The 23,766-nt window shown below is 46.5% G+C and overlaps 1 protein-coding gene across 1 annotated transcript in view; it reads right to left on the bottom strand.

The window, feature by feature from the left end:
• The window catches only part of PLCL1 (phospholipase C like 1 (inactive)), a 205,977-nt gene that overhangs the window by 15,164 nt on the left and 167,047 nt on the right, over window positions 1–23,766 (bottom strand). Inside the window, exons 3-5 of the mRNA XM_085299475.1 lie at window positions 22,902–23,105; window positions 13,297–13,372; window positions 9,755–9,864 (exon numbers count right to left, since the gene is read on the bottom strand). Of these exons, the coding sequence (XP_085155601.1) occupies window positions 9,755–9,864; window positions 13,297–13,372; window positions 22,902–23,105 (390 nt within the window). The remainder of the gene's footprint in view (window positions 1–9,754; window positions 9,865–13,296; window positions 13,373–22,901; window positions 23,106–23,766) is intronic.

Raw genomic sequence — 23,766 nt, forward strand, 5'->3', positions numbered from 1 at the left:
CCTTGGCAGACACTGACGTTTACACTCAAGTATAACGCTTTCAGATTAGCAAGTTACAGTTGCTCTAAAGTTTTTTTTTCCCCCAATACACTTACAATAAGTAAACACAGGAGATATAACAAAGTATGAGTCATCCTCCCCTAGGGACCTTCACCCTGAGCAGAGCAGTACCCCAATCTCTCTATGGTGCTTGACAGCAWTACACAATTCCAGAAAAACACGTGTGGGTGGAGGTTTGCAGCAGTAACTCCCATCAGCTCCCCTGCAGGATGGCCACACACAAGGGCTGCAAGAAGGAGCAGCTCCCTCAGGACGCAGAGGCTAGTGTTTAAATCAGTGATTTTAACAGTCAAAGAACACAATACTTGGTGTAAAAATCCTCCCTGAGCCCTGCAGGTTACCCTGCCCCAGGCAGTGCACTGAACTGACATGCACAAGCTCCAGCTCCAGAGGAAAACTAAGGGAATTTTCCCCACCTGCATTTCATTTGCTCTGAAGCAACCACAGCTCCACCAGATCTTTATCAAGAGATAAAGGATGTTGATTCACAATGACACTGAACAACTTAAAACATGAGGAATCCAAAATACCCTGGCAGGCACTGTTAGCTTCATCTCCATGCAGGCCAGAAGAAAGCGACAATTTGTGTTAGATGGGGACAAGATCAGCACAGCAGAAATAACTCAGTCATAAAGCAGATTTCCTAAGTAATGGAGATTAAAATATAACTGAAAGCATTTAAAAATGTAACATGTCTTCTCAATAATAAATAACCGTGCAACTGAATCTCTCATCTCATATATTATTTAAGGGACACTAGGAATCCTCCAAGTTGTACAGAGAGATAACTGGAGTTTTCTAAACAACAGTCAGGCCCTGAGTTGATACAGACAAATCTAACCAACAAGCACATCAAAGAAAAAACATCCACACTAATGTGTCCCAGGACGTGAAAAACGCCACGCTGCTTAACTGACAACCCTGCAACAAAATCGAGTTCCTCAGTGCCGTGACCGATAGCCCAGGCGAGGTACGAGGGCGCCCGCCAGCTGCGGAAGGAAAGCGTCGGCCCCGGCTCCCACGGCCGGGAGCCCCCGCGGTGGGGACGGCTCGCGAGGGTCCCCAACACAATCTTGAGCGCTTCACAAAGGCGGCTGCTCGCTTTCTTAACGTGTTAATGCCTCTACTGACAGATAAAAGCAAGAAAAACGTGTGAATTTCTGCTGAAACTTACACTTTCACTACAGCCCTTCCAATTCATACGAATGAGCTCGTGTTGTCAGATCGGCACAAATAAAATTCCACGTCTTCCAGGTCCTGTTACTTAACTTCAGCGCCGGGTACGGCAGGCTTTGATACCTGCGACCCAGACGAAAACGCCCCCCCGCCAGGGAAGGGGGCTGTGGCAGAAGCTGCTGAAGCTCCTGCGACACTCACAGTTCCTGCATTCATCACCTCCTCCTTCCTCAAGGCACSGGAGAAGATACTGACCCAGTTTTCACACCACAAAATCCTCCTTCAGTGGGGAAACAGCTACACACACTATTCCATTCAGCCTTTATTTTGTTTTTGTCCTACTACTACCCACTTCTAAGCTCAGTTCTACTCGGGCACACATTCGTGCAGAAATAGCTCCTTCTCCTTAAAAGATCAGTTGCCTCAAGGAACTTGTAATCATATCTGCTAATCTTTTGAATAACTTCTTCATAGGTGATAATCTTGCTGCTGCTCAGAGCAGCACCCTGAGAATAAGCTCTCTTTGTATCACATATCATCACCTGAGCTTTGTTAATTACTTTATGGYTGGACAGTCTTTGTGAGCCTGATAACCCCAAAGCAAAGGGAAAGGAAGAAAAAAGCATCAGATTGGTACAAAACAAAGATCACACTCACAGCAGCCAGGGCTCTGCCTGTGACTGGGCCCACCCTACCAGCTAGGACAGAGTTGAAATGAAAGAAGTCACCAAACAAAAACAAACAGCAAAAAACAGCAGCAGATAGGCCTGGAGTTTCACACAGGAGCAGGAGATTTGGGAGCTGGGGAGAGGAGACAGGGAAGATGCAGAGAAACATGAGGCCTTAGTCGGGGGGTAGCTGAGGCAGAACAGCTGGAAAAGCAGGGGGCTTCAGTTAACAGCTGGCCTACGCAAGAAGAGACTCAGACATCTATTTTGGTAGACCTCTGCTATTAAAAGTCTTGACAAGCCCCACTGGCGCAGTGATGCTACGATGGGTGCCTACACGCAGCACCGTCACGTGCCGAGCTCCAGGGCGCAGAGCCCACAGGGCTCCCAGGGGCCTGGGCACCCTCACCCTGGCCGGGTCTCCTCTCCACTGCTGTCGCACGAGCCGCCTCACCTGGGGCGCACGGCCAACAGCTCAGCACTATACCCACAGCTTGTCCGAATGTGTTGTATTGCTCAAAAGACAAGACACATCACAGGATTGCTTGTCATGTCTGGCATATTTTAGTCAAACACAAGAAAAATGGGCTAAGACAAGGTATCACTGAGGGTATTTTGTATCATCTTTCATTTCACTATTTTCTGTTCTTTTTCTCCCAAAGTACTGTTGTTCCATATATATTTGATGTCCTCTCTCTCACCTTCTATACATATGCATGCTTGTGCATTTGCACATATACATACATACACCTTCCTCATTTTAATTGCTGGAATAAAATTTATGTAAAAAAAATGTAGAATCTTGGATTTGAGTCTGAGCAAGTAGTTGATATCAAGGGAAGGTGGATCACAGCACTTGTTTCCTGCGTGAACTTTGGCGACCCTCCATTCCTGGTCAGTGAAGGCGAAGTCTTGTCCCCAAGCCCATTGCTGTGCAACAGCTTCAGAGCAGAGTTCTGGCGCTGAAGGAGGACAAGGGAAGCGCRAGGAAGGGCAGAGGCCCAGCGTCTCTGCTCAAATGACCCTGGCTGTYACTCTCTTCCCCAGCACCAAGTGACTCCGGCTCTACCAGGTACTGAGTCTCAACATGGAGGACACTGCAGCCTGACACTGAGTACCTTTTCACGCCAAGTATGTGAGCAGGAAACAACTAAATATTCATTTTGATCTTGCTCTGAGGCAACAGGAGGAACTACACAGCCTCTCAAGGTGCCTTCCAGCCCCATTTCCTATGCATCTGAGATAGTTGTCAAGGATTGGAGAAAAGAGGGAAAACAGGACCAAGCCCAAATAATAGTTTCATGCAGGTGGCATGTACTATAGTTCCTAGCAGGGACACGAGAGCTGGATGGTGAACGCTGCTGACTGCAGCAGCCACGCAGGTGGCACGTGGAGGAGCGACCTTGAACGGGGACTCTTGCTCCTCGACATGCAAGCACCACCTCATACTCTGTTTTACCTGCACGTTCGTACAATCGCTTCTTGCCAGTCAAGAAGACAGACTCCTGCAATGGCAGTATCAGACAAAACCACYGGCGTTAAGGACTAATACAGGATGAAGTCTCTCCTCCTTGTCAAACCGTGCCTCCTTCACGGAGGGCGTCCTGGGAGTCTGTGCCCCAACTCCTCCTCTGGGAAACTCGCAGCACCGGGCAGCTTCGCTGGTGCTGGGCACTTGCAGACTTTGAATCACCTGGGCAGCCTTTGTGCGTACTTTAAACAGATGTGAGTATTTAATTTGCACTAAATTTGCACATCTTGAAATTTTCTTTGGCCAAGAAAAGAGGGACGTTGTCAGAAACCCCRGCAGGCCTTCAAGCACATGCAGGGCACGAGGGGAGCAGTGAGGCGGCRCAGCACCGATGGAGGCTGCCAGTTGCACCCTCCCCAGAGCAGCACTCCAGCAGCGTGGTGGGTGGCCAAGGGAACAGGACATTCCCGCTGATTTACCAGGACCCAAGAGGCTGGGATTACAATCACTGTACCCTGATGTACATCTTAAAGCAACTTGAGAACTTTCCATCACCAGATCCAACTGGCTCAAAACCCACAGACCAAGCATCTTCAAAAGAGCTCCGCAGGCTTGGGCAAGAGATGCAAAACTAGGTGCTGTGAGCGGTACAAATGRGAGAGCCCACTACTTTTAAGTGAACTGAATCAAACTGAGCAGGTTAGGATTCACAAGAACAAAATCACGTTGCCTTTGCTGGACCTTTTCACTTTCGCTTTAGCATTCACCTGGAAAGTCTTTTTTGTGTTTTTTTTTTCTATTTTGTCCTTTAGTTAACGCATAAGAGATCAACCTGAATGAGGTGAATCGCCAGAAGAGCTCTGCATCTCCTCACACATTTCCAAAATTTGTCACCCCAGAGAACAACTAGCTCAGCCGCTCTCACCTGCAGCAGGGCCAATCTCAGAGCAAAGCGCCAGATGCCCCAGAAGTAGCCAAGTTGCAACGTAGAGCAAGCTTTAAAGGCTAGAAGCAACCCCCTGAACTGCATCGCCAAACAAAAGGCAAACAACATGGGGACAARAGAGCAGAGAGGCATGCAACTCCGGGAAAAGGCATCTTCTCTGGGGAAAAAAATCCTTCAAGACAACAACATTCAAAATACGTTTAYCTAGGGAGATCTGGAGACAAGCAGAAATGGAGTAACTACTACAAGCATCTACCATCAGCATTTAAAGGCAAACATGAACTCTCCCAGCTGCACAAACCTTTCTGGCCCGCTGCTCTTGCTGGACAGTCCAGCCACTGTCACAGGATGACCGCAAATCACAAGAATTTGTTGCTAAGCCACTATAGTTTATTTTTCATCTATTTTTGCAGTTTCAAAGACTGAATACCTATGTACTCTGATTCACAGAGAGGGAGGGAAAAACAGCCTAATTGTCATGCATAAGGACAGAAATACGCACTACAATGCAACACATCGGCTTTACGAGTGCTCACAAAATCACCTTGTTCTTATTTACACAGCGTAAAGTGCTGTGTAAATCTTTGGCAGCAATTACATGACATGGAGTAGCACACGTTGTTAGTTGTGCTGCATTACGTAAAATAACGCCAGGCTGCTCTGWTGCCCGCTCTGCAGCACACCAAGGAGCAAAGCCACAGTCCTTGTTTAACAGCAGGAGAAAGGACTGATGTGAAAACATGCCARTAAGTCTTAGTTACAATTTCAGGGTACTGCATTTTATCCATTAAAAACACTCCCATCATAGTGTAGTATTATAGCCCTTAAATTAAGGCCACAAATGGACTAGTTCTCACAAGGATAAGCAGCATCCCTCTGTGTGATGCCACTGTTCACAAGGAGGTTTTTGAATTATTTACTAAACATTGGTCAGATATGCCACTTTTCTTCCTAAAGAAAAATTATACCTTGTAGCAATGCTAAATTCAGCTCAGTTTAAGTGATACCAGATAAGTATAGGGCTGCCTGTCTGCATACATCTTTCATAAATCTGGCTTTTATCTCYCCAAGTAGCCTCCTTGAGGTGTGCRTTTGGGGCTCTGCCACCCAAGCAGGAGGTCTGGATGCTGCWGGTCTCCCAAGCAACAGAAGGGCGATTATGCCACTGTCACAAATGACTGCTGAAGCAATAGGTCCATTTGTGGACCTCATCCTCCAGAACTGCTATTTGCGCACAGTTTCATTGCATAAAACCACTTCTATCAGAGCTAATATCAATCACATCCACATCATAGGAGCTTCCTGCTTCACTCCCTAGCCACCAGCAAAGACTCGCATCACAGTAACACAAGCCAAAYTAAAAACAGTGAGGAAAGCTTCAGCTGACATGTCTGCATGCACAGCTGAAGAGATGGCAGTGTCGATTACTCCCTCAAAGAGGGGGCTGCATTAGCAATTTAATAATTGCATGCCTTCTGCATTCAGCAACCTCTCTCTGTATACATCTAATCAGCATTAATTTAAGCGTAGGATAATTAGTGGATGTACTGATGGACAGATGATGAAATGATCCCTGAAAATTTAACCACTCAATGTCTTGTGGTCTGGTGGGGTAAGGAAGAGCAGCATACGCCAGTGTTGGGAATCAGTGAGACAAAATACGCTTTTGGCAGCAGTGAAATCTTATCATGGGCAGCAGCACAGGCTTAAAAAAAACATAAATACATTTTAGTGCAGAGACCAAATTCAAACGTTTGGGTCTTTTTCCTCCTTGAGTGGGAGACCAAAGCAGTAAGCGCCACTTTATCTTTGCCTTTGCTTGCTTTGTCTATGACATAAATCAGTTTGTAGGTACAGGAACTATCTAAACGTCAACAATCAATATGCAGGCAAATATTTGGCAGTATTGTTCCTACACTGTGGATGTGCTGAGCCASCAAAGCACAGATAACCCACAGAAACATGTCTGCTGCAGACAAAGCACATCCATGTGAAAGCCATAAATATAAATCGCAGACAACAAACTTGAGCTTTGCTCGGCCTACTTAACAGGATCTTGGGACACTGGCTCATCCTCACGACTTTGCCCAAGTAAACATCTCCTGGTATTATTATTATTTTTTTAATTCCCAAACATTTTCAAAAATTCATAGCGCAGCCATTAAGTGAGCAGTTACTGCCCCCATAGAGGCAGAAGCTGGGGTCAGACCCTCCCAGGGAGCAACTCCTCAAGGAGCACCGAGGACGTGGGCCTGCCGCTGCCCACAGCCACGGACACCTTTGTGAGATTTTAAATGCAAAATCTCTTGCTACCTTTGCACTTAACTGGCATGCAAATAAACATCAAAATAAAAACAGAGGCACAGGGGCTGTGCTGCAAGGAATCAAATGTGAATGCGAGAGTAATGTTTAGGATCATAACCACTCCTCAAACTGTGCGGTGAGAACGTGTTTCTTCAGTCTATTGTATTTACACTGTGCACCTCAATATTGCTGACTACGTGTCTGACATCATTTTGCATGACGTGGGGGCAAATAAGATGATGKGATATTTTAATAATATGCCTCAACGTCAAAGTTAACTTACTAGACTGCCACTGAATTATAAAGCCCCTGGTCTACTAACATTTTTATGTTCTGGCAAATAGTTTGTCCTTCTCCTGGGTATTGCTAAGATGTAATTAAGTTTATATRAAGTAAGGAAGAATATAACATTTTATTTTGATTCATTCCCATTAAGTACCTCACAGAAGTACTCCAGAGTATTTTTAAACATGAAGAATGCTCTCAGCTATAATTTTTATAAAATACACTTTAATCTTCAGCTCTATAACTATTTAATGATTTTGTCAGGAGCAATTTCTTACTGCAGGCCCTCTTTGTACTCAAAGCTTACCTATTGCAATGAATATTTATAAATAAATACATTAATTAAATATGCCTTTGCTTCGCAAGCCTAGGAAAAGACTATTAATCATCTGACAAGCAAAAGCACAAAATAATACCTGCTATTGCTCATGGGCACCTCACATAAACTTGCAGGCAAAGGTGCCTATTGCTGCATGATGCAATTGCCTCCCCCAGCCCCAAGCACACAAAGCTACCTTCTCCCACAGGCGTTTTGTCGTTCTCTCTCTCTCACCTCTCCTCCTTTAAAGCAGAGGATATATTTGCTAGATGTCACAGGCTATTTTTTCTATTCTTACACCACTATATCAACATTCAGTGAGATATATTTGTAGGGACACTCCACATCCCATGCGGACACACGGAGGACACCGGTGGCCAGAGCGGAGGAGTGCTGCTGGTCTCTGCCCCTTGCCAGAGCCTCCTGCAAGGCTCCCACAAGAGCACAGAGGCAGGCGGCAGTGCCAAGCACAGGATGCATCTGCAACGGGCAAATAGGTTTGTTATTTGCAGCATCACTGCAATTCAGTATTAAGGTGGGGGGGGAGAAGTAGTTAAAAATAACAACTATCTCCTATCGGACGTCTGACGTCTGATGTCCAGCCACGTTGCCCACTGCCCAACGGCATGGCTGAACTGGACTCGGGTCAGAATGAAGAGGTGTTTCATGTGCATGTGTACCAGTGGGTAGTCAGCACARGCACTGTTCATATTTTAATGCATGTCCAACCTACCCTCCTTGTTGAAGGAAAAAAAGTAGTTGTGGTTTCATAACGAAACATGTCAGTTATTCCCTGACCTTGATTAAATGTTGATAAAGCTCTTTAAAATTTACAGCATGTGGTAGGCAGCAATTACGCTTCATGGGAAATGTTTCTCTGATACCCTACTYGTACCTTCAGTAATCACAGGTTGCCCTCAGAGGACTGAGCTTCTCATCTGACAAGCATCTAAATATTTAAAAGTTTAGAGTTACTGTGGCCACATTCAGAGTCACTCCAAGCGTGAGGTATTCATTTTGCCTAAAACAGCTAAAGCTATTCATATTAACATATATAACTGCCTAGTGGATTTTTTTTCATCTTTAGCTACTTGCCTCAATTATGCAGCACGGAAAAGGTCACTTCCWTCCATCACGTTTGAATCGGTTGCCTTTTCTTTTCATCAGGGGTCCTGCTAACCGAGCCTGCGCCGCTCCCWTTACTCGCCTCCCCTCTTCTTTACAGCGGATCAAGGTGCACAACAAACCACACATCGTCCCCAGGCCTCCTCTGGCCCTTCCGCGCTGCAGATGGCCTCTCGCACCCCTTCTCACCCCRCAGACTGTCCTCCCCCGTCTCCTCTTCCCCTGCTCAAGTGCTCATGCTCTTCATCTCCACAAGGYTGAAGTGTGCCAGTTCCTGCTACTTTTGTTACCACGACTGAGCTTTATGTTTATGCATATATTTGATGAGGAACCTCAAAAATTAAGCTCTCCTCAGCAGGCTTTCTCAGTAACAACGAGAAGGGACAGGCTTGGGAGGGTCACAGCGACACGGTCCGACGGGKCAGCCCGCGTAAGCGAAGCAGGAGGGAGGGAGCAGCAGTGCAAGAGTCAGAGCACTGAAATCACCAAGCAGAGGGTGATCTATCAGAGCGGGCTGGGAAACGAGGCAGTGAAACCAGGCGCGAGCTGAATGCCAACAACCTGAACGCTCGGCTCTGGGGCAGGAAAACGCAGGACCTCTCCTTCCCGCCTGCCCTGGCTGCACCAGCCTCTCTCCTTGCATCTTCGGCTGCCCCTGGGCAACTTTGCCGGGCGCAGACATCCAGCCAGTGTGGTGACCTGTGCCTCGCCAGCGCACAACCACTAGCTCAAGCCTTGCGGGCGATGGGCTTACCCAGGCTCTGCGCAGCCTGGCCACAGGGATGTTCACCCCTCCCTCTTCTAGATCTCTAAATAGTGCTCTGCTTTGGAAACATCCCAGGCACTTCGGCAGCATCTACAATCTCTCTCRTGTTTTTTCTGGCAGCCCACCCACCCAGCCCACCTAGAGGAGCTGTTGTCCTCACTTTACAAATGGGTAACAGTGAACACTGAATCATACTCAGATGGCCTCCATTTTTCCTACGTCAACATCTCCATTTGGTAGGCTCCTTGGAAGGCCCAGAGCCCGCCAAAAGTTACTTGACACCAGACATGTAGAATTTAAGTTACTTCAATCTGAGACTTGGTGACCTTGAACAGGCACCATTCAGGGTGCGTGGAGCAGAGCAGGCGACCAAGACCAGGTCTTCATGCACGCAAACCAATGAACTATCTTTACACCCTCTCGTTCAGGCCTGGATAAGTTCCCCTCCACCGCTTCCAGTCCAGAGACGTCAGAAAGATTTGATAAATCTCARTAATTGAGAGTAATCTATAAGTCCAATTAAAACAAAATGTTGCTTCAACATTAGAATGACAGTACCAACAGGTGAACTAAAAGAGCAAAAGTTTGTTGATAAAGTTAGTAAGAGACATAGGACGGCGCTTTCTTTCCTTACCTTCAGCACTGTGATATTCCACGCAAAACTTTCAATGGCTTTGCTTAATTTTCTTCCTTTCAAGCCTTCCTTTGTCCCAAGGTTGTGAAGCTCTTCATGGAACTCCATTCCTAAAAAACGGATCAGTGCGTCACACAGTGCACGAGCAATTTCCCCTGCGCGGTGTTCACGGAGCACTTTGAGCCTTGCAGCTGGTACTTCTCAAGTCCCTTTTGYGCTCCCTCCACCCTTCCCCAGCACCACCTGCCCCGAGGAGCAGCTTCCTTGCRGCTGCCCTTCCCCTTCGCGCTGAACTCTGAACGCTGCTGGGGCTCTACACAGACACACGTCCGATCCCAACGCAAACAACGCTCCTCCAAAAGCCCGCATGGCTGGCAACAGCACGAGAAAAGGCAACTGCTTGCCGCCCCCCTTCCAGGGTGGATTTTGCATGGGGAAGGCAGTCTGATAGACATGCAAGAGATCTGCTCAGCACTGCACACACAGATGCAGGAGTATAGCTCATCATCAATCTTAATCACAGTCACACAGAAAAATCCATGCGCTTCGCAATGATAAATTATTTCACAGTCAAATACTGCTAATTACAGCCTTGTTATTGCTGCAGCCTGCTGAAGTGCAACTGCTAACCAGAGCCCAGGGAATCGCTGCGTTTCATTGCTAGGTGCTGTGGCAAATGTCTGAAAATCTTTTGTTGGATATATGAATTGTGAAAATTCAGGATCAAATAAAAAACCTTAATGAGTTCATTATCCCTCCAGTTCTGGAAGAGTTGCACAGCGTACGCAAATATTTCTGAGATACTGGCAAGGATGAAGACAGGGCTGCTTATACTGCCTTCATTTGTGCTTTACAAAGGCCAAACGGGCTCCAAATTTCTCYGAAGCTCACTCTTGAAGCCCATCCTGGTCAAACAAACTAAGGTCAATCCCCAGTTGTTTCGTAGCTCTCCCTCCCCTAATGCTTTAAGGCAAATGTCCCTCACGGATTTGAGCTCCACAGAAACTCCATCAGAGAGATCCTGGCGAGGACACATGCAGAGGCACTGCAACCCCACACAACGCCAGGCTTCTCTGCTACCCCCTTTCCAAAGGTTTGCCCACTTGCAGGATTTGCCTATCTAAGGCAACAGGGCTCCTGTAACATTTTATTTGGAAAACAGTCCTTTGGAAAATTATTTATTTCACTTCAAGCAAGCTTTCCCTGCTAGTGCACCTCATGCCCCTATACTTACAAATCATTGCACTACAGCAAGTGGCAGAAAGAAAAAAAAAAAGAAAATTTCAAATGACTTGTTTTGTCCTCTGAAAAAAAAATAAAGGCTAATAGTCTTCAGCACCTGCCTTTACATAGCACGCATGCATTTTTCCCTCTGGATCTCCCTTTCTCACTGGTAACTTGCAGAAAAAATATTGCACCAGAGAGAGGGAGTCGCTCCTGTTCGTGAAGCGCCCCAAGGCCGTGGCAACACGCTGGTCCCCGCGCCGGGCTCACTGAGCGCGCAGTGAACCGAGAAGCGCCAGGGGCTGCTGCGGGGAGGGCGCGCAGGAGGCCGGGCTGCCGGAGGAGGCCCAGCGGGAACACGCAGCCAGCGGGACCGGGTGAGGGGAACGGCCTCCCGCAGGCAACTCTACCTCCAACATCTCTTAACTTCTGAGCCCTGGATTTTGCTACACTGGAAGTATTGTTTGAAGAATTTGCCCAAGTAATGTGTGTAACGAACTATCAGCAACAAGGCCCAAGGCAGGAGCCTCTCCCCCACTCCTCTCCTCCTCTGTGTCTTAAATCCTGTGGCTGCAGAGGAGTACCTCGTACCTCCTTATCTGCCTTCTCACTTTGCAAGGAGATTTTAAAKGTAACAAAGCAAAACACACGAAAACACAAGCTGACCCAGCAGCTAAGAAGAGAACAGACTCGAGAAATTAGTCTTCATGGCGGGGGAAAGGAGGAGACGGGACCTGCATCCAATTTTTGACRTTGTTATGGTGATGGGGGCCCTGTGCCTGCACATGTTACCTGCGCATCTCGCCAGGGCTCTGCTAGCAAACACCCCGGCGCTTGGGGACGTGGCAGGATTTATTCTGGCTGTGTGCAGAGCAGGGYCCACAGTCGGGGCGGGCAGAGCACTGTACAGCTCTCCGCCTCACCACCGCGCTGATGTGGGCTCCCTTGCGGCTCGAGCAGACCCGTGGGTGCCGTGCACGGCAGCAGGACGAYGAGGCTCAGGAATCGCAGCCAGACACACCGAGCGATCCCTTCCCGAGAGCCGAGCCCAGATCCCACCCCGCTCCCGTACCCCATGCTACTGCTGAAACCGTTTTCAGACTTCCTCCACTCTAATAAAAAAGATGAAGTAACGGATTTACTACAAAGCATCACTTTCACTCACTATYTACATTTAATARAAGCAAATGGCTGTGGTCTGTGTCRATCGCCAAATCTGAAAATGCTTATTAGAGACAGAAGTATTTATGATTGTTGTGGTCTCACAAGAGTATGGCCGCAAACAAGTATTATGTGCAGGGGCAAGCATTTGCATTACTGACCTTCAGCGGCTTGCTGCAGATTAAAAAAAGCACAGCTGTACAAATGTATCAATTAAAAAAAGATTTAATTTAGCAGTGCAACCCCCCTAAAAAAATACACTGCATGCACTGATTCAGCGTGGTTTTAGACATCTGAAAGCTGATAGATTTAGTTGTAGAGGTTTAATATCCTACCACCTCCAAACACGGAGTCCACYTCTGACAGTGCTCCCTCCCCTGTATCAGAGGAAACTCTGGAAAACGTGCCCCAGTTTAGCATCTGTCTCACTGCCCCAAGCAGCTAGTGARGATGGGTTTGCAAGAAGCTGATGTGTGAATCGCAGAGGCTTACACAGAAACTGAGAMAGGAGTGGGAACCTCCAGCAGCAAGACAGAGCGGACAGCGCTGGGGTGGCCCAGGTGCCTCTCCTCACAGAGGCAGCACAGGTAACATGCCAGTGCCACATAACCTACTTGAAGCACACTCGCACTGRTTTGGGCCCACGTACCTGACACACATAATGCACACCCACGAGGTTCAGCTGTCATGCAACGGAATTACTTTGGCTTCAGTTCCCAAGCTCTAAAATCAACCTCAACAACGGAGTAAGTAAAGGCGAAGGGCAGGGGGAAGAGGTCAGTCCCACGGGTTTCAGGGACTTTGCCTGCTTTGTATTTAAGGGAACGACTGTGGTAGCAAATAGAGCTCAGTAAAGGCTTCTCGCTCTCTCTTTTTAATTAACTAGCTTTCTAGTTCATCTGACTAATTTAAACATCATTATATGCTTGGGGGCTGGTAGGGCAGATGGAAAAATATCATTTAAGGTGAAAGCTGAGGTTTTTTCCCATAACCCTGAGATTCCTTTGCWGCTTGAGGAGGGTGGCATGTGCCAGGACAAGATCAGGACACTTGTGCTTAAGCRCCAGGTGAAGGACACCGTGCTAATCGCAAGCTGTGAGAAAATTACAGCCCATTTCCCCCCTTCCACTGAGAATGGCGCAGTATAGATGGGTTACCTGCTTTCTGACACTGCACRATCTTCTCATGAGTGATGTCTGCTGTTTCAATAAGAAACTTGCTCTCTTGGATCATCTGTCAGAAAACAAATGGAAAACAAGGGCATTACTAGGATTTCCTGCAACACTGAGTCTACAGAAAAGCATGACAAAGGTAAAGCTTAAGGGGAGCTCTGCAAGCAACACGGAGAAGCTAGGATCTTTCCTCCATAGCAGATCTCCCAGGTCTGTATGAAGCAAAGTGACAGCTGCTCAGGAAACGTTTTGCTTCGGAAGTCACAGAACAGCTGTTTTACATCAGTATGACACCACTGCAAATAATGCAAAGGAAACAGGAATGGTTCCAGGAGAAAATAGGGTTAGCAGACAAAAAAAAAAAAAAAAGGGAACTCTGTGAAACTGAACCCTAATTAGTCCTTTTCTTTAAGTGAAATGAGAAATAAACAYGGCCCTCAACCTAAGTGGTTATTGCAATGTTACCACATCATGAATAGCACCAGTTTCAAGAAGTACCTAAGTATGCGCTTAAGCTTTAAGCACTACAGTGGTTCAAACAGCTACGACATTTCTTGAGTTACTCTTTGGAGAAATTCAGACCCAAATCCAACAGCTTGGAGCAAAATTTCCATTGAAATAAACCAAAAAAAGGCAGCTAATTCAACAAGACATGTTTCAAGCAATATCCATATTTATGCACCTCCCTGGATTAGGGCTTTAAGAGAGAACCAGACAAGCTGCCCATCACAAAACAAGTTTCCTGCASCTCTCTTCCTGCCCCTGCTTTCTGGCTTTGATGCTAACGAACCTCCCCAGACCTTGCAGCAGCCCAGGAGAGCAAGCAAACCATCTCAAYGCTACGTTCTGCGAAACCGCGAAGGGCGGCACATCCATCTGTTGCAGGCAGGGAGTGCCTGCGCCTAGGCTCGCTCTCCGGGGACTCCCACCACAAAAGCCAAACTCAAGCAGCGTAAAAGCAGCGCCAACTAAAAAGGAAGCAACCTGATCGCTTCCTCATTTTACCTCCTGAAATTGCAGCAGCTACCACCTGAAAGCTTTGYGGAAGCACTCCTGCTTTCACGCAGGCAGAGGCAGCGGGAGCCGAGGCACCAGCCCGAGCAGCGCGCAGGAGCCAGTCGCATCGGTCGGGCAGCGCAGCACCTTGGCCCCGTGGGTGCCGTCAGGAGGGCAGTTGGTGCCAGCTCCCATCTCCATCGTGCCCAAGGCCCCGTGCAAACAGGCGGCACAACCAAATCCCCCCGGTGCGTCCAGCCATCAGCAGGGAGGGCTGGGGAAAGGAGAAGGAACATGGGCAAACGAACACGCGTTAGCACAGTCACACACGCGGGGCGCAGTGGGACTTTGCCAGGAGGCAGCGCAGAGCTGATTTCAGTGCACTTCCTTTACTATCAGGATAATGTCACGGCCCCTCTCTCCCCTTGCGTTAAAACACAATGCAGATGATTTTAGTGCAAGATGGTATGAAAGTACTAAGCCAATACGGCTAAATTAGCATGTATTATTATCTTAATTACACACAGGGGAGGGGAGATGCTTCTCCATGTCACACCCAAAGCTCCAAATTTTGGTGAAATTCAGTTCCAAGCTTTGCTGCTCATGTCATTTCCACTTCTAACTATATTTATTAGAACAGGTTTCATTTAACAAAAATACCTTCGCTTCTGACATAAACAAGAGCAGAAGAGAAAGAAAACTCATTACCAGCTCCCCATGCAGAAAGGAGGAGGCTCAATACATCTAAAGAGCACAATATTATTTAAGAAAACATGCCCAGTGGATCTGCCCTAGACTGAAATTAGCTCAGACGGTGCCCACTGCCTCTCATTCACTACTGCTGGCTTGCTTGTGCATCAGTTGATTTCTTCTCTTTGATATCTTCTCTTTTAATCTGGGAAGAAATGATGATTTGTACACACCCTCTGCCTTTTCTGAACCCCTGCACATTGCCATTTTGAGCTGAAGCCACAAATGCTGCAGCTGGTCTGACCAGCAGAGAGAGTCAGGATCCCCCCAAAACCACAGGTGACTGCGGACGCAGCAAGAGGCCRAGGAGCCCGCAGCCAGCTCAGACGCAGCGGCCCGTCACGCTGCTGCCCCAGGGCCRGGAGAGACCCTGTTCTGCCTCCAGTAACTCACAGGGCAAAGGAGAGGCCAACAGGCTGCACGTTTTGCCCAGCAAGGCCAACGCAGCTAAGTCAGGACAAGAAGCCCAAAGTGCGCAATGCTCACGTACCCACATGTTATAACATAAGTTACGAACGTTGCAATTTTCAGTATGTAAAAAATTGTGTTATCAGCAGACCCTCTGGAAATTATCCGACTACAAAGCCTTGCCAATCATGAGTTTTTACATACAATTTGGTAAACTGAGTTTGACCATATCTTCCTCCATTTCCTGGACCCCTTGCTAGAGTCTCTGGTAGGGCTGCGTTAGGACTTTCAGACATGAAGGTTTCTAACCCCAGTTACAAGTGTTGTTAAGAGGAACGTGGCAATGGGATGTCAATTCTCCTTTGCTGCAGAGGAGGTGGAGCAGCCCTCTGCTCCTTTGATGCTGACTTCAAAGTCTCATTGCTCTCACCTCAGCAAGAACAAACAATTAGAAACAGATCATACGGCAGAATTTAACCTGTTACTGTCTTCTGACGCGGCAGTAAAATAACACGTAGCCTTTGTCCCAGGGTAAGCCCTGGGAGTTAACCTGGAGTTCCTCGGCTCAGCAGCTAAAGCAAGCAGCCCCCTTTGGTCATACTGGTGCTCGAAGGCTCCTCTGGGAAACAACACTTCAGGCAGGCGTCATACTCCCAAGGCTGACCAGGAGAGATGACTTTGGCAGGCCTAAGATATCTTTGCCACCTGTGAAAATACTGTGTATAGGACCTAGTGGCTCTGTTTTGCAAGCCAGGCTCTGCTCCCAACAGGAATTGTGTGTGCAGTTTCAGCTGCCATGAGATGAGCCTTCCTGAACGCACAGGTAAAAACGGGGTAGCGGCAGGCTGCTGCATGGATGAAGCACTTCAAGCAACCAGAGAAAGACTTGGAGATGTGACAGGCAAGTAATTGCTATGCAGGGATAAAATTATGGCAACGAGTTGATTGGTTGTAGTAAAGCACAGTCCTTGACAACAACAACAACAACAACAAAAAAAAAACAGACAGCAATCCAAAAAATACTTTTTTTTTTTTTCCAACTCCTCTCACAATTTTTCCACTTACATACAGGGCAACACTTTGAAGGTGTTAGGAAGTAACTGCTGTGAGGCTCACCTGCAATACTGGGTAACTAGCAACCACTCACAGGAACTAGTGCTGAAGATGGGCCAGCATGTGACCCAAAGGAGGGTGAGCAGGCAACCCCAGTGCCCTGCGGAGCTGCCGTGGAGGCACAGGCTCTGGGGCGCCAGGGACCCTCGCTCGGCCCGGGAAGGGCCACTGTGCGYGGTGGAGGCCACTCCCCAACGGTAGCTCTGCTTGGCGAGCGCCTCTCGGAAAGTAAGAGGACTCCCAGGCGCCAAGGAAATCCACGAGCCGCAACATTACCTCMCAGACGCCGAGCTTCCTGGGGCTGATCCCAGAGAAGCAGGGACTAGAAAGCCACCTTCAGTAGCTGGATGCTGATCTCTGGGCCCACCCCAAGTCAGGGAGGAAACCTCTAGCAGCTGTTGCAGCTGCCGGGACTGCCAGGGCTGCTCACGTTCCCATGTCAGAAAGATGACGACGAATATTACCGGGTGATGGGTGTTGACCGTAACTACAAGAAATGGACAAGAACAGCAGTGAAACCAAAAAAAACCTGACTCTGTTACAGAGACTTAAAAAGCTGCTTTGCTGACCAACAGTACGCATCCATTAAAGTGAGCAGGAGGGAATGAGGAGGAAAGGGAGCCACTACCTTCAACGGAGTTTGGAAGGTAGACGCCAAACAGAGAGTAGAAAGCATTGCCTTCACCAAAAGTTACTTCACATCAGCATCAGAAGAGAATTTATGGAGGCTACTATTCTGRATTTTGTGTCCATGTTACAGCAAAGCGTAGAGATGAAGACACAGACCTCAGGCTCCTACTGATTGTGCCCRCCGTCTACACTCCTCAACGCCATCCGGAGCCGAGGGAGGGCCCTGCTATTCCCACCACCGTCACCCTGCTGTGTTTCTATGGTGGCTGGGATACAAGGACTTTTTGCAAGTCCCAGAGGTGCTTACCAACTCGTGGAGGATACAGCRCAGGAAACGCTGAATAAGACATCGTTCAGACTGACACAAGATTCATGGGGCTTGAGTCCCCAAAGCAAATGTCATGTTTAATGAATTAATGGTGGYGAGGAATACAAGATTTCATCTGCATACGTTAATTTTCCCCACAAAATAGCTCRTTTAATCTAAATATTCCTATGAAATGCTGAAAACAAGAACTTTAAACTTGGTTCATCTTATCCAGCTGAAGAACCCCATTAAAATCACTGGGCTTCTCACAAACGCCTGGCCAGCAAGGGCTCTGCTCCACAGCCACCAAGAGCAGGACGTGCAACGGACCAGGACTTGGAAATATAACTGACCTGTCTCATTTAAGCACCACATTTTAGCATGCAACATCAACTTTAAAATCATATGGCTTTGCAGAGAGTACACTGATTAGCTTTGACACTTCTTTGAAGTGTTAATTACAAAGATCAATAAACGTAACAAACTTTTTTTTTTCTAACTCACGAGAAATCAACAGGTTTATTTCTTGCATGTAGTAAAGGTTGGTCAAAGGATCAGTACAAAATGACCAAAAAATGTTATTTCTTTTTACTTCAGTGAACTCCTGTGCAAGGAACCAATTTTTTCCTTCTTTTTATTACGATCTACGCTGCCAGCTGAAAAGGGGAGAGGGAATTAACACAGCAGTCTCTCACCAAAAAAGGCAGGAAAAATTCCTGGTGGCAAATTAAAGCATGGCTCCTGCCAGGAAGATAAATGATACAGAAGGGATAGCTCAGAGTCTACTCATAAATATTCCAGAGTCTACAGCAGGAACTGCCTGAGTATCAAATTCAAAAAAACCTTGCTCTCAGGTGCCTGCCCATTGCTGCTGCTCCTGCATCTCCTGGGCCCTCCCCAGGCAGCCAAGAGCTTTGCCTAGGTAAGGAGCAGAGTACCGAGCCTCTCCGCTACAGAAACAGAGCCAACTGGAAAAGCATCTGAAGTGCAAAGTGAGCTCATGAAAGTTTAAACAGGATTCCCTCTTTAGCATCAAGCGTTTCTCACAGACATCTGGGATGTGACACAGCCAAGCAATTAATCATGTGCCAGCCAGTCTGGTCAAAAGCAGGGACGTCCACAGGCTGCAGGACGAGGGAAGGACTGCTGGTCATGTACACCACCTCAGTTTTCTCCCAAAGTACTTCAGGTTAGGTTTCTGAAAGTGAGCATTTTCCTGGGACTGACCCAGACTTGATAACTATTCCCAGAAGAACAGGTATCAACGGTGACATCATTCAGAAACATTTGAAGTATCTTATCCACACAAGCTGCAGAAGGAACTGAATAAAATTAACCTTAAATTTTAATTTTGTATTTTTGTTTACAAGTATTTCTTGCAAGCAAAGGGGAAATAYGGTGTCAAATCTTTATGAGATGTGATCTGGTACATGAAGAGCAGCCTTCTGTAAATCTACTAACAGCRGGGGGACTGGGGAGGGTCAGCTCTGAACACTCTTACACTGCAATGCACAAACTAAAGCAGCCAACTAGAATCTCATTCTGTTAAGAAAAGTTCTGATCTGATCATATTTAGGTCCTAATGGATTAGGACTAATGGATGTGGATATCAAAGAAATTGAAAGAGTTGTGATTAAAGAGAGAATTATAAGAGGAAAAAAATCAAAAAATTGCTTTCCCAGTCTATGTTCAATTTTGGATACAAAACTCTTGAAAACAGATATTAATTTAACATGAATGTCCATGCATTGGACTGTGTTTGACATCAGCATATTATAACACTTACTTGGCACTGAATATTGTGCTTTGCAACACCCCTTGTYCTCAGTTATTCAGAGCACTGTGAAAAATGTTCCTCTGGGGATGACACTGTCCCAGCTGAAATACGAATTTCACTGGAAAAGTTTACCAAAATCCATTCAGTCATTTTGCATACACGTGAAACAGGAAAATAAATTTTCTCCTTGGGAATAAATAGCTGTCCTGCCYGCATGAAGACACAGAAACCTGAAAGGACCGAGCGTGAAGGACGACAGCAGGCAGAGCGGGGCAGTGCCTCTCCGACGCCTCCGCACACCTTGCTCGCCYGCCTCCACCAGCCTCGTGCCAGCAACAACCCTTCAAATGCACCAAAAATAACTTTGCTGTCCAACCTTTTTGCACTTTTCATTACTGGAGATTCAAAAAHATATGTGGAGCTTCTTTTATTTTTATAGGAATACTTCTGTATGCATGAGAGCCAGGAGATTTGGGCAGAAATCAGAACATTTATTATCAGTTGTTCATTACTTCTGATTTTCAAATGATTCAATTATCTATCTAATCCTGGAGGTGAAGGAATGGTGAACCAACAACCAAAAAACAAAGTGCACAAGCACCACTAAGTTAATATGTGCTTGCATCAGCAAATTAATATACCATGCAGACAGAGAAACCACAGTCTGTTTCTGAGCAATTCCCGACCAAAAAAAAAATTTAGCTTTGCCATATAACTGTTTGCAATGAATAATTCAACCATCTGTCATTTCCAGCTGGGCCCCATCACTTTTGTTCTTACCGAACGTCTCCTCTTCCAGGGGAGATCAGCGAGCAGCGGCACCGACTTGGCGGGTGACAAAGCCAGGCGCACGCGCTGCCACCTGAGCTAGCAGCCGCTGACGCCTGGCGCAGCCCAAGGGGAGCCGCCGGGGAGGGCAAAGGCAGAGCCCTTCCTCGCGGGAAAGCAAAGGTCGGAGGAACAGCCTGTAAAAGAYGCACTGTACCACCCGAGGAAGCACGTGCTCCATTAATGATAATATTCTCCAAATGTATTCATCACATGCTACATATAATAACARTCAAAACTGTATGCAAGTTGGTGGTTCTAAAGCACATTTCTGGTAGTTTACGTATTTTTCAAAATTTTTTTACTCTATCAGCAACATTCCACCACACTTTCTTGTTTTCTAACAAATCCTGCTCCCTTTTCGCCTTTGCAGAAACTTCCATACATCCCAGTATCGACCTTAAAACCTCTTCCTCCACAAGACACAGCATTATTTGTGAGCTCCACAAAAACACTGCAATGCAACTATATAGAAAAGGAAAAAGAGCCTTGGAAAATCATTGCTGTTCCTTAAACACAGCATATTAAATTTTATTCTGATAGGGCCTCTCAAAAAAAAAAAAAAAAAAAAAAGGCTGAGCACAATGGTAGAATTAATTGTGCAAGACAAAACAAACAAATTGCACAGAGCAGCCCTTGTCTCGCGCCGCTGCTGACAAAGGCTAGGGACGGAGAACAGACACCAAATTGTTTCCAAGATCGTGGTGACAGGTCTCAAAGCATTTGCAGCTCCATTTGCCTGGAGTGTCAGCGTGCTCTCTGCCCCATTAAACATACTAGCAGAGTTTACACTTTTCTTGAAGAAAAGAGATGCTCTGATGACAATTTCCAGTGATAGCGAAAAAATCCAACACATTGTGGCTTTTTTTAATCAGAGATTACTTTTGAAAAAAGACCTTTAAAAAGCTCTGCATTATGTGATGTTTCCCAAGGCGGAGGGAGAGGAATGGCTTGCCTAGCACTCGAGCCACCTGCGCTTCAGACCTCAAATAATGAGACAGACCCTCACCTGGCAATTCTCCGCTATGAGACTTAGCACCAAGCTTTTTTCACTTCTACTGTAAAAGGGATTAAGAAATATAGCCCATTAATACAAGAGAGAGGCTATTTTATTTTTAAAACTGCTCTCAGACCTATTCATCCAAAAAGCGCTTTGAGGTGAACAGGCATTTTGGGGGAATTAAAAACATGCAGCAAGYATGTCAGTCCAGTTCCTTGAAGTCATACTTACCAGTAACTTAACARGTTGAACTGTGGCATATCACATCTCTAAAAAACATATCCAAAACATTTAATACTGCATTCTACCAACATTTGCACTGCTATCAAACCTTCCTTCCTGGACAATAAAAGCACAAAAAAAAAAACCACTCCTTTTTGTTAAACTTCTTGTTTCTCTCTCTATCCCCAAATATTCTTGCAGGCTCCCTGAAGCCTTCCAGCTCGCGCTGCCAGAGCCAGCTGAGTGGCACACTGCCTACCTGCATTAACCCGTCACACGCACTAACAGGGAGAAAGCCCAATACACATCACCATTTCCTTTTTAAAAGGGACTATGCCTTGGATCACTACAAACACCATAGCAAGTAGGGTCCATTCGCAACGTTAAAACAGTAAATCCCTCCCCAAGACACAAATGTTATGCTCTCACACGTCAGGATTGATATAGACAATTCATTTTTTCAATATAGAAAAGACAGAACAGATTTCAATATCTGGCTACTGATATTACCTGAAAAGGTAACTATCCAAGTTAAAGCAAAAACATTTATTAAATCTGGTTTTTGTTTTATCAAGAACAAATAGAAGTTTTAGTAAGGTAAGATGCAGCCCCAAGCCAAAGTGGGTAAAAGTATTTTAAAGTAATGTGTTCTCATTAACCAGAATCACAGCTCAAATCAACCCTAACTGAGGTTCAGAACTCYCTCCTCTCCCTAATAGCCGAGTCTGAACCCTTCTACTGCCTCCTGGCATTAGAGCTACATCTTCCTCCATCAGAGACAAATATGACCATAATCATTACTTAAAAACAGCCATACAAATGTTCCAGCTGCATCTGAAAAAGACCTTTCWCCTTTTGAAATCAAAAGACTATTTCCACAGCACAAGGAGGCCTTGAAATGTCCCATTTCTCCTCTTCAGTACAGAACTACAAAGATAACAGGTGACACGTTCATTTTGGTACATCTGTGTAAGTAGGCTTCCAAAGACAAAAAAGTTTCTTATTTATGTGGCATCTGCTCTTTCAGGCAAATATCACACCATATAAGAACTCTGTCCAAAAAAGGTCAAACATAAAATATGGCAAACAACTGGACTTCCAAATCCTCATCCTGCTACTGTCACAGCTGATATTTTATTASCAAAACTTAATTACCTTCTAGCAGTATTGAACTCCTCGGAAAGAACCCAAAAGTTATTTTGGAGTGTTTTTAGTATTTTTATCTTTAAATTCGAACAGTGCCTCCCTTTTCCCCTTAACCTATTTAATCCTGGAAAGTGCATTATAACAGCAAAAAACAAGATGGAAAGGAGGAGTGCATTTGCAGACTGAACAGCTAGTCAAAGATTTGATCATCCTTCCTGGTGCTTAAAGGTCTCTGGAAGCAATTTGATGTCCCCAACTTATTCCCCATTCTGTTACAAACACAAGCTACTGCAATAATCGCAGCGCACTGTACACGCGTACTGTGATCTACGCAACGCTCAGGTGCAGGACGGCTAGTGAGCAGCGGTGCACGACAGCAAGGCAAGGCGCAGGGCACGGTGAGAGGCACCTACCAGGTCATACGCCGCCAGGACCTTTTTCTGCACGTCGGGCATGGTGCCCAGAGGCTCCAGGTAGGGGAAGGCGTCCTTCATGCAGAGGGTGACCGAGGGTGTGTTGTCAGCATTCACGAGCCGTGAGGACAGGGTCAGGATGCACTGCTTCAGGCTGGCGATGGGAGGGAGCCCACACAGCTCCTTCACCGACACCATTGCGTTCTGTGGGAAGGAAGAGAAACATTTCAGCACGTTCCCGTCACGTCCCCGTCTGCCATGAGGTCTCCCTCTCCTCCCCACACCCACTTACACACAGACTTGGAGTGGCCTTTGAGTTGGAAGAGTCTCATTATCGTTTGGGGGATTTTAGGGGTATGTTTTGCTTTGGGTGTTCAAGGTGTTCAGAATATAGCATTGCTGGGGATAAGAAATGATTCAGAATTAAGAGGTGACCTGTGAAGAGCAGAAGAAAGAAAATGGAACTGTGTCCTCTTTCACTTTCTTACTGACAAGGAGGTCTGAACAACGCGATTTCTGCCTTTTTTTGAATTTAAGAAAAACAACCTCTTCCCAGGTTTGGCTTTCTGGAGGACCAGTCCTTGGTCAAAGGGCCTGGTGTTTCATTCCCAGAGAGGCGACGTTCAGCTCAGGTCTGCARAGATTCTTGCGGGAGGAGCACCTGGGCCATGGCAGGGCTAATGGTGACCAGCGTGCGCAGGTACCCATAGCAGGGCCCAGTCTCATTCTCCAGCCCCAACTAGCAGCCAGGTATCCTGGCCATCGGCTTTGCAGCCGCTCTGCATCACAAACCAAGCCCCAAGAGGGACAAGGTCTGGTCTCTGGCATATTAAACAATCTGCCTAAAATGCTTTCTCTAGTGCTC

Source organism: Rhea americana, unplaced genomic scaffold (assembly GCF_003343005.1).
Source record: "Rhea americana isolate MKP2758 unplaced genomic scaffold, rheAme1 scaffold_15, whole genome shotgun sequence".
Taxonomy (NCBI): Eukaryota; Metazoa; Chordata; class Aves; order Rheiformes; family Rheidae; genus Rhea; species Rhea americana.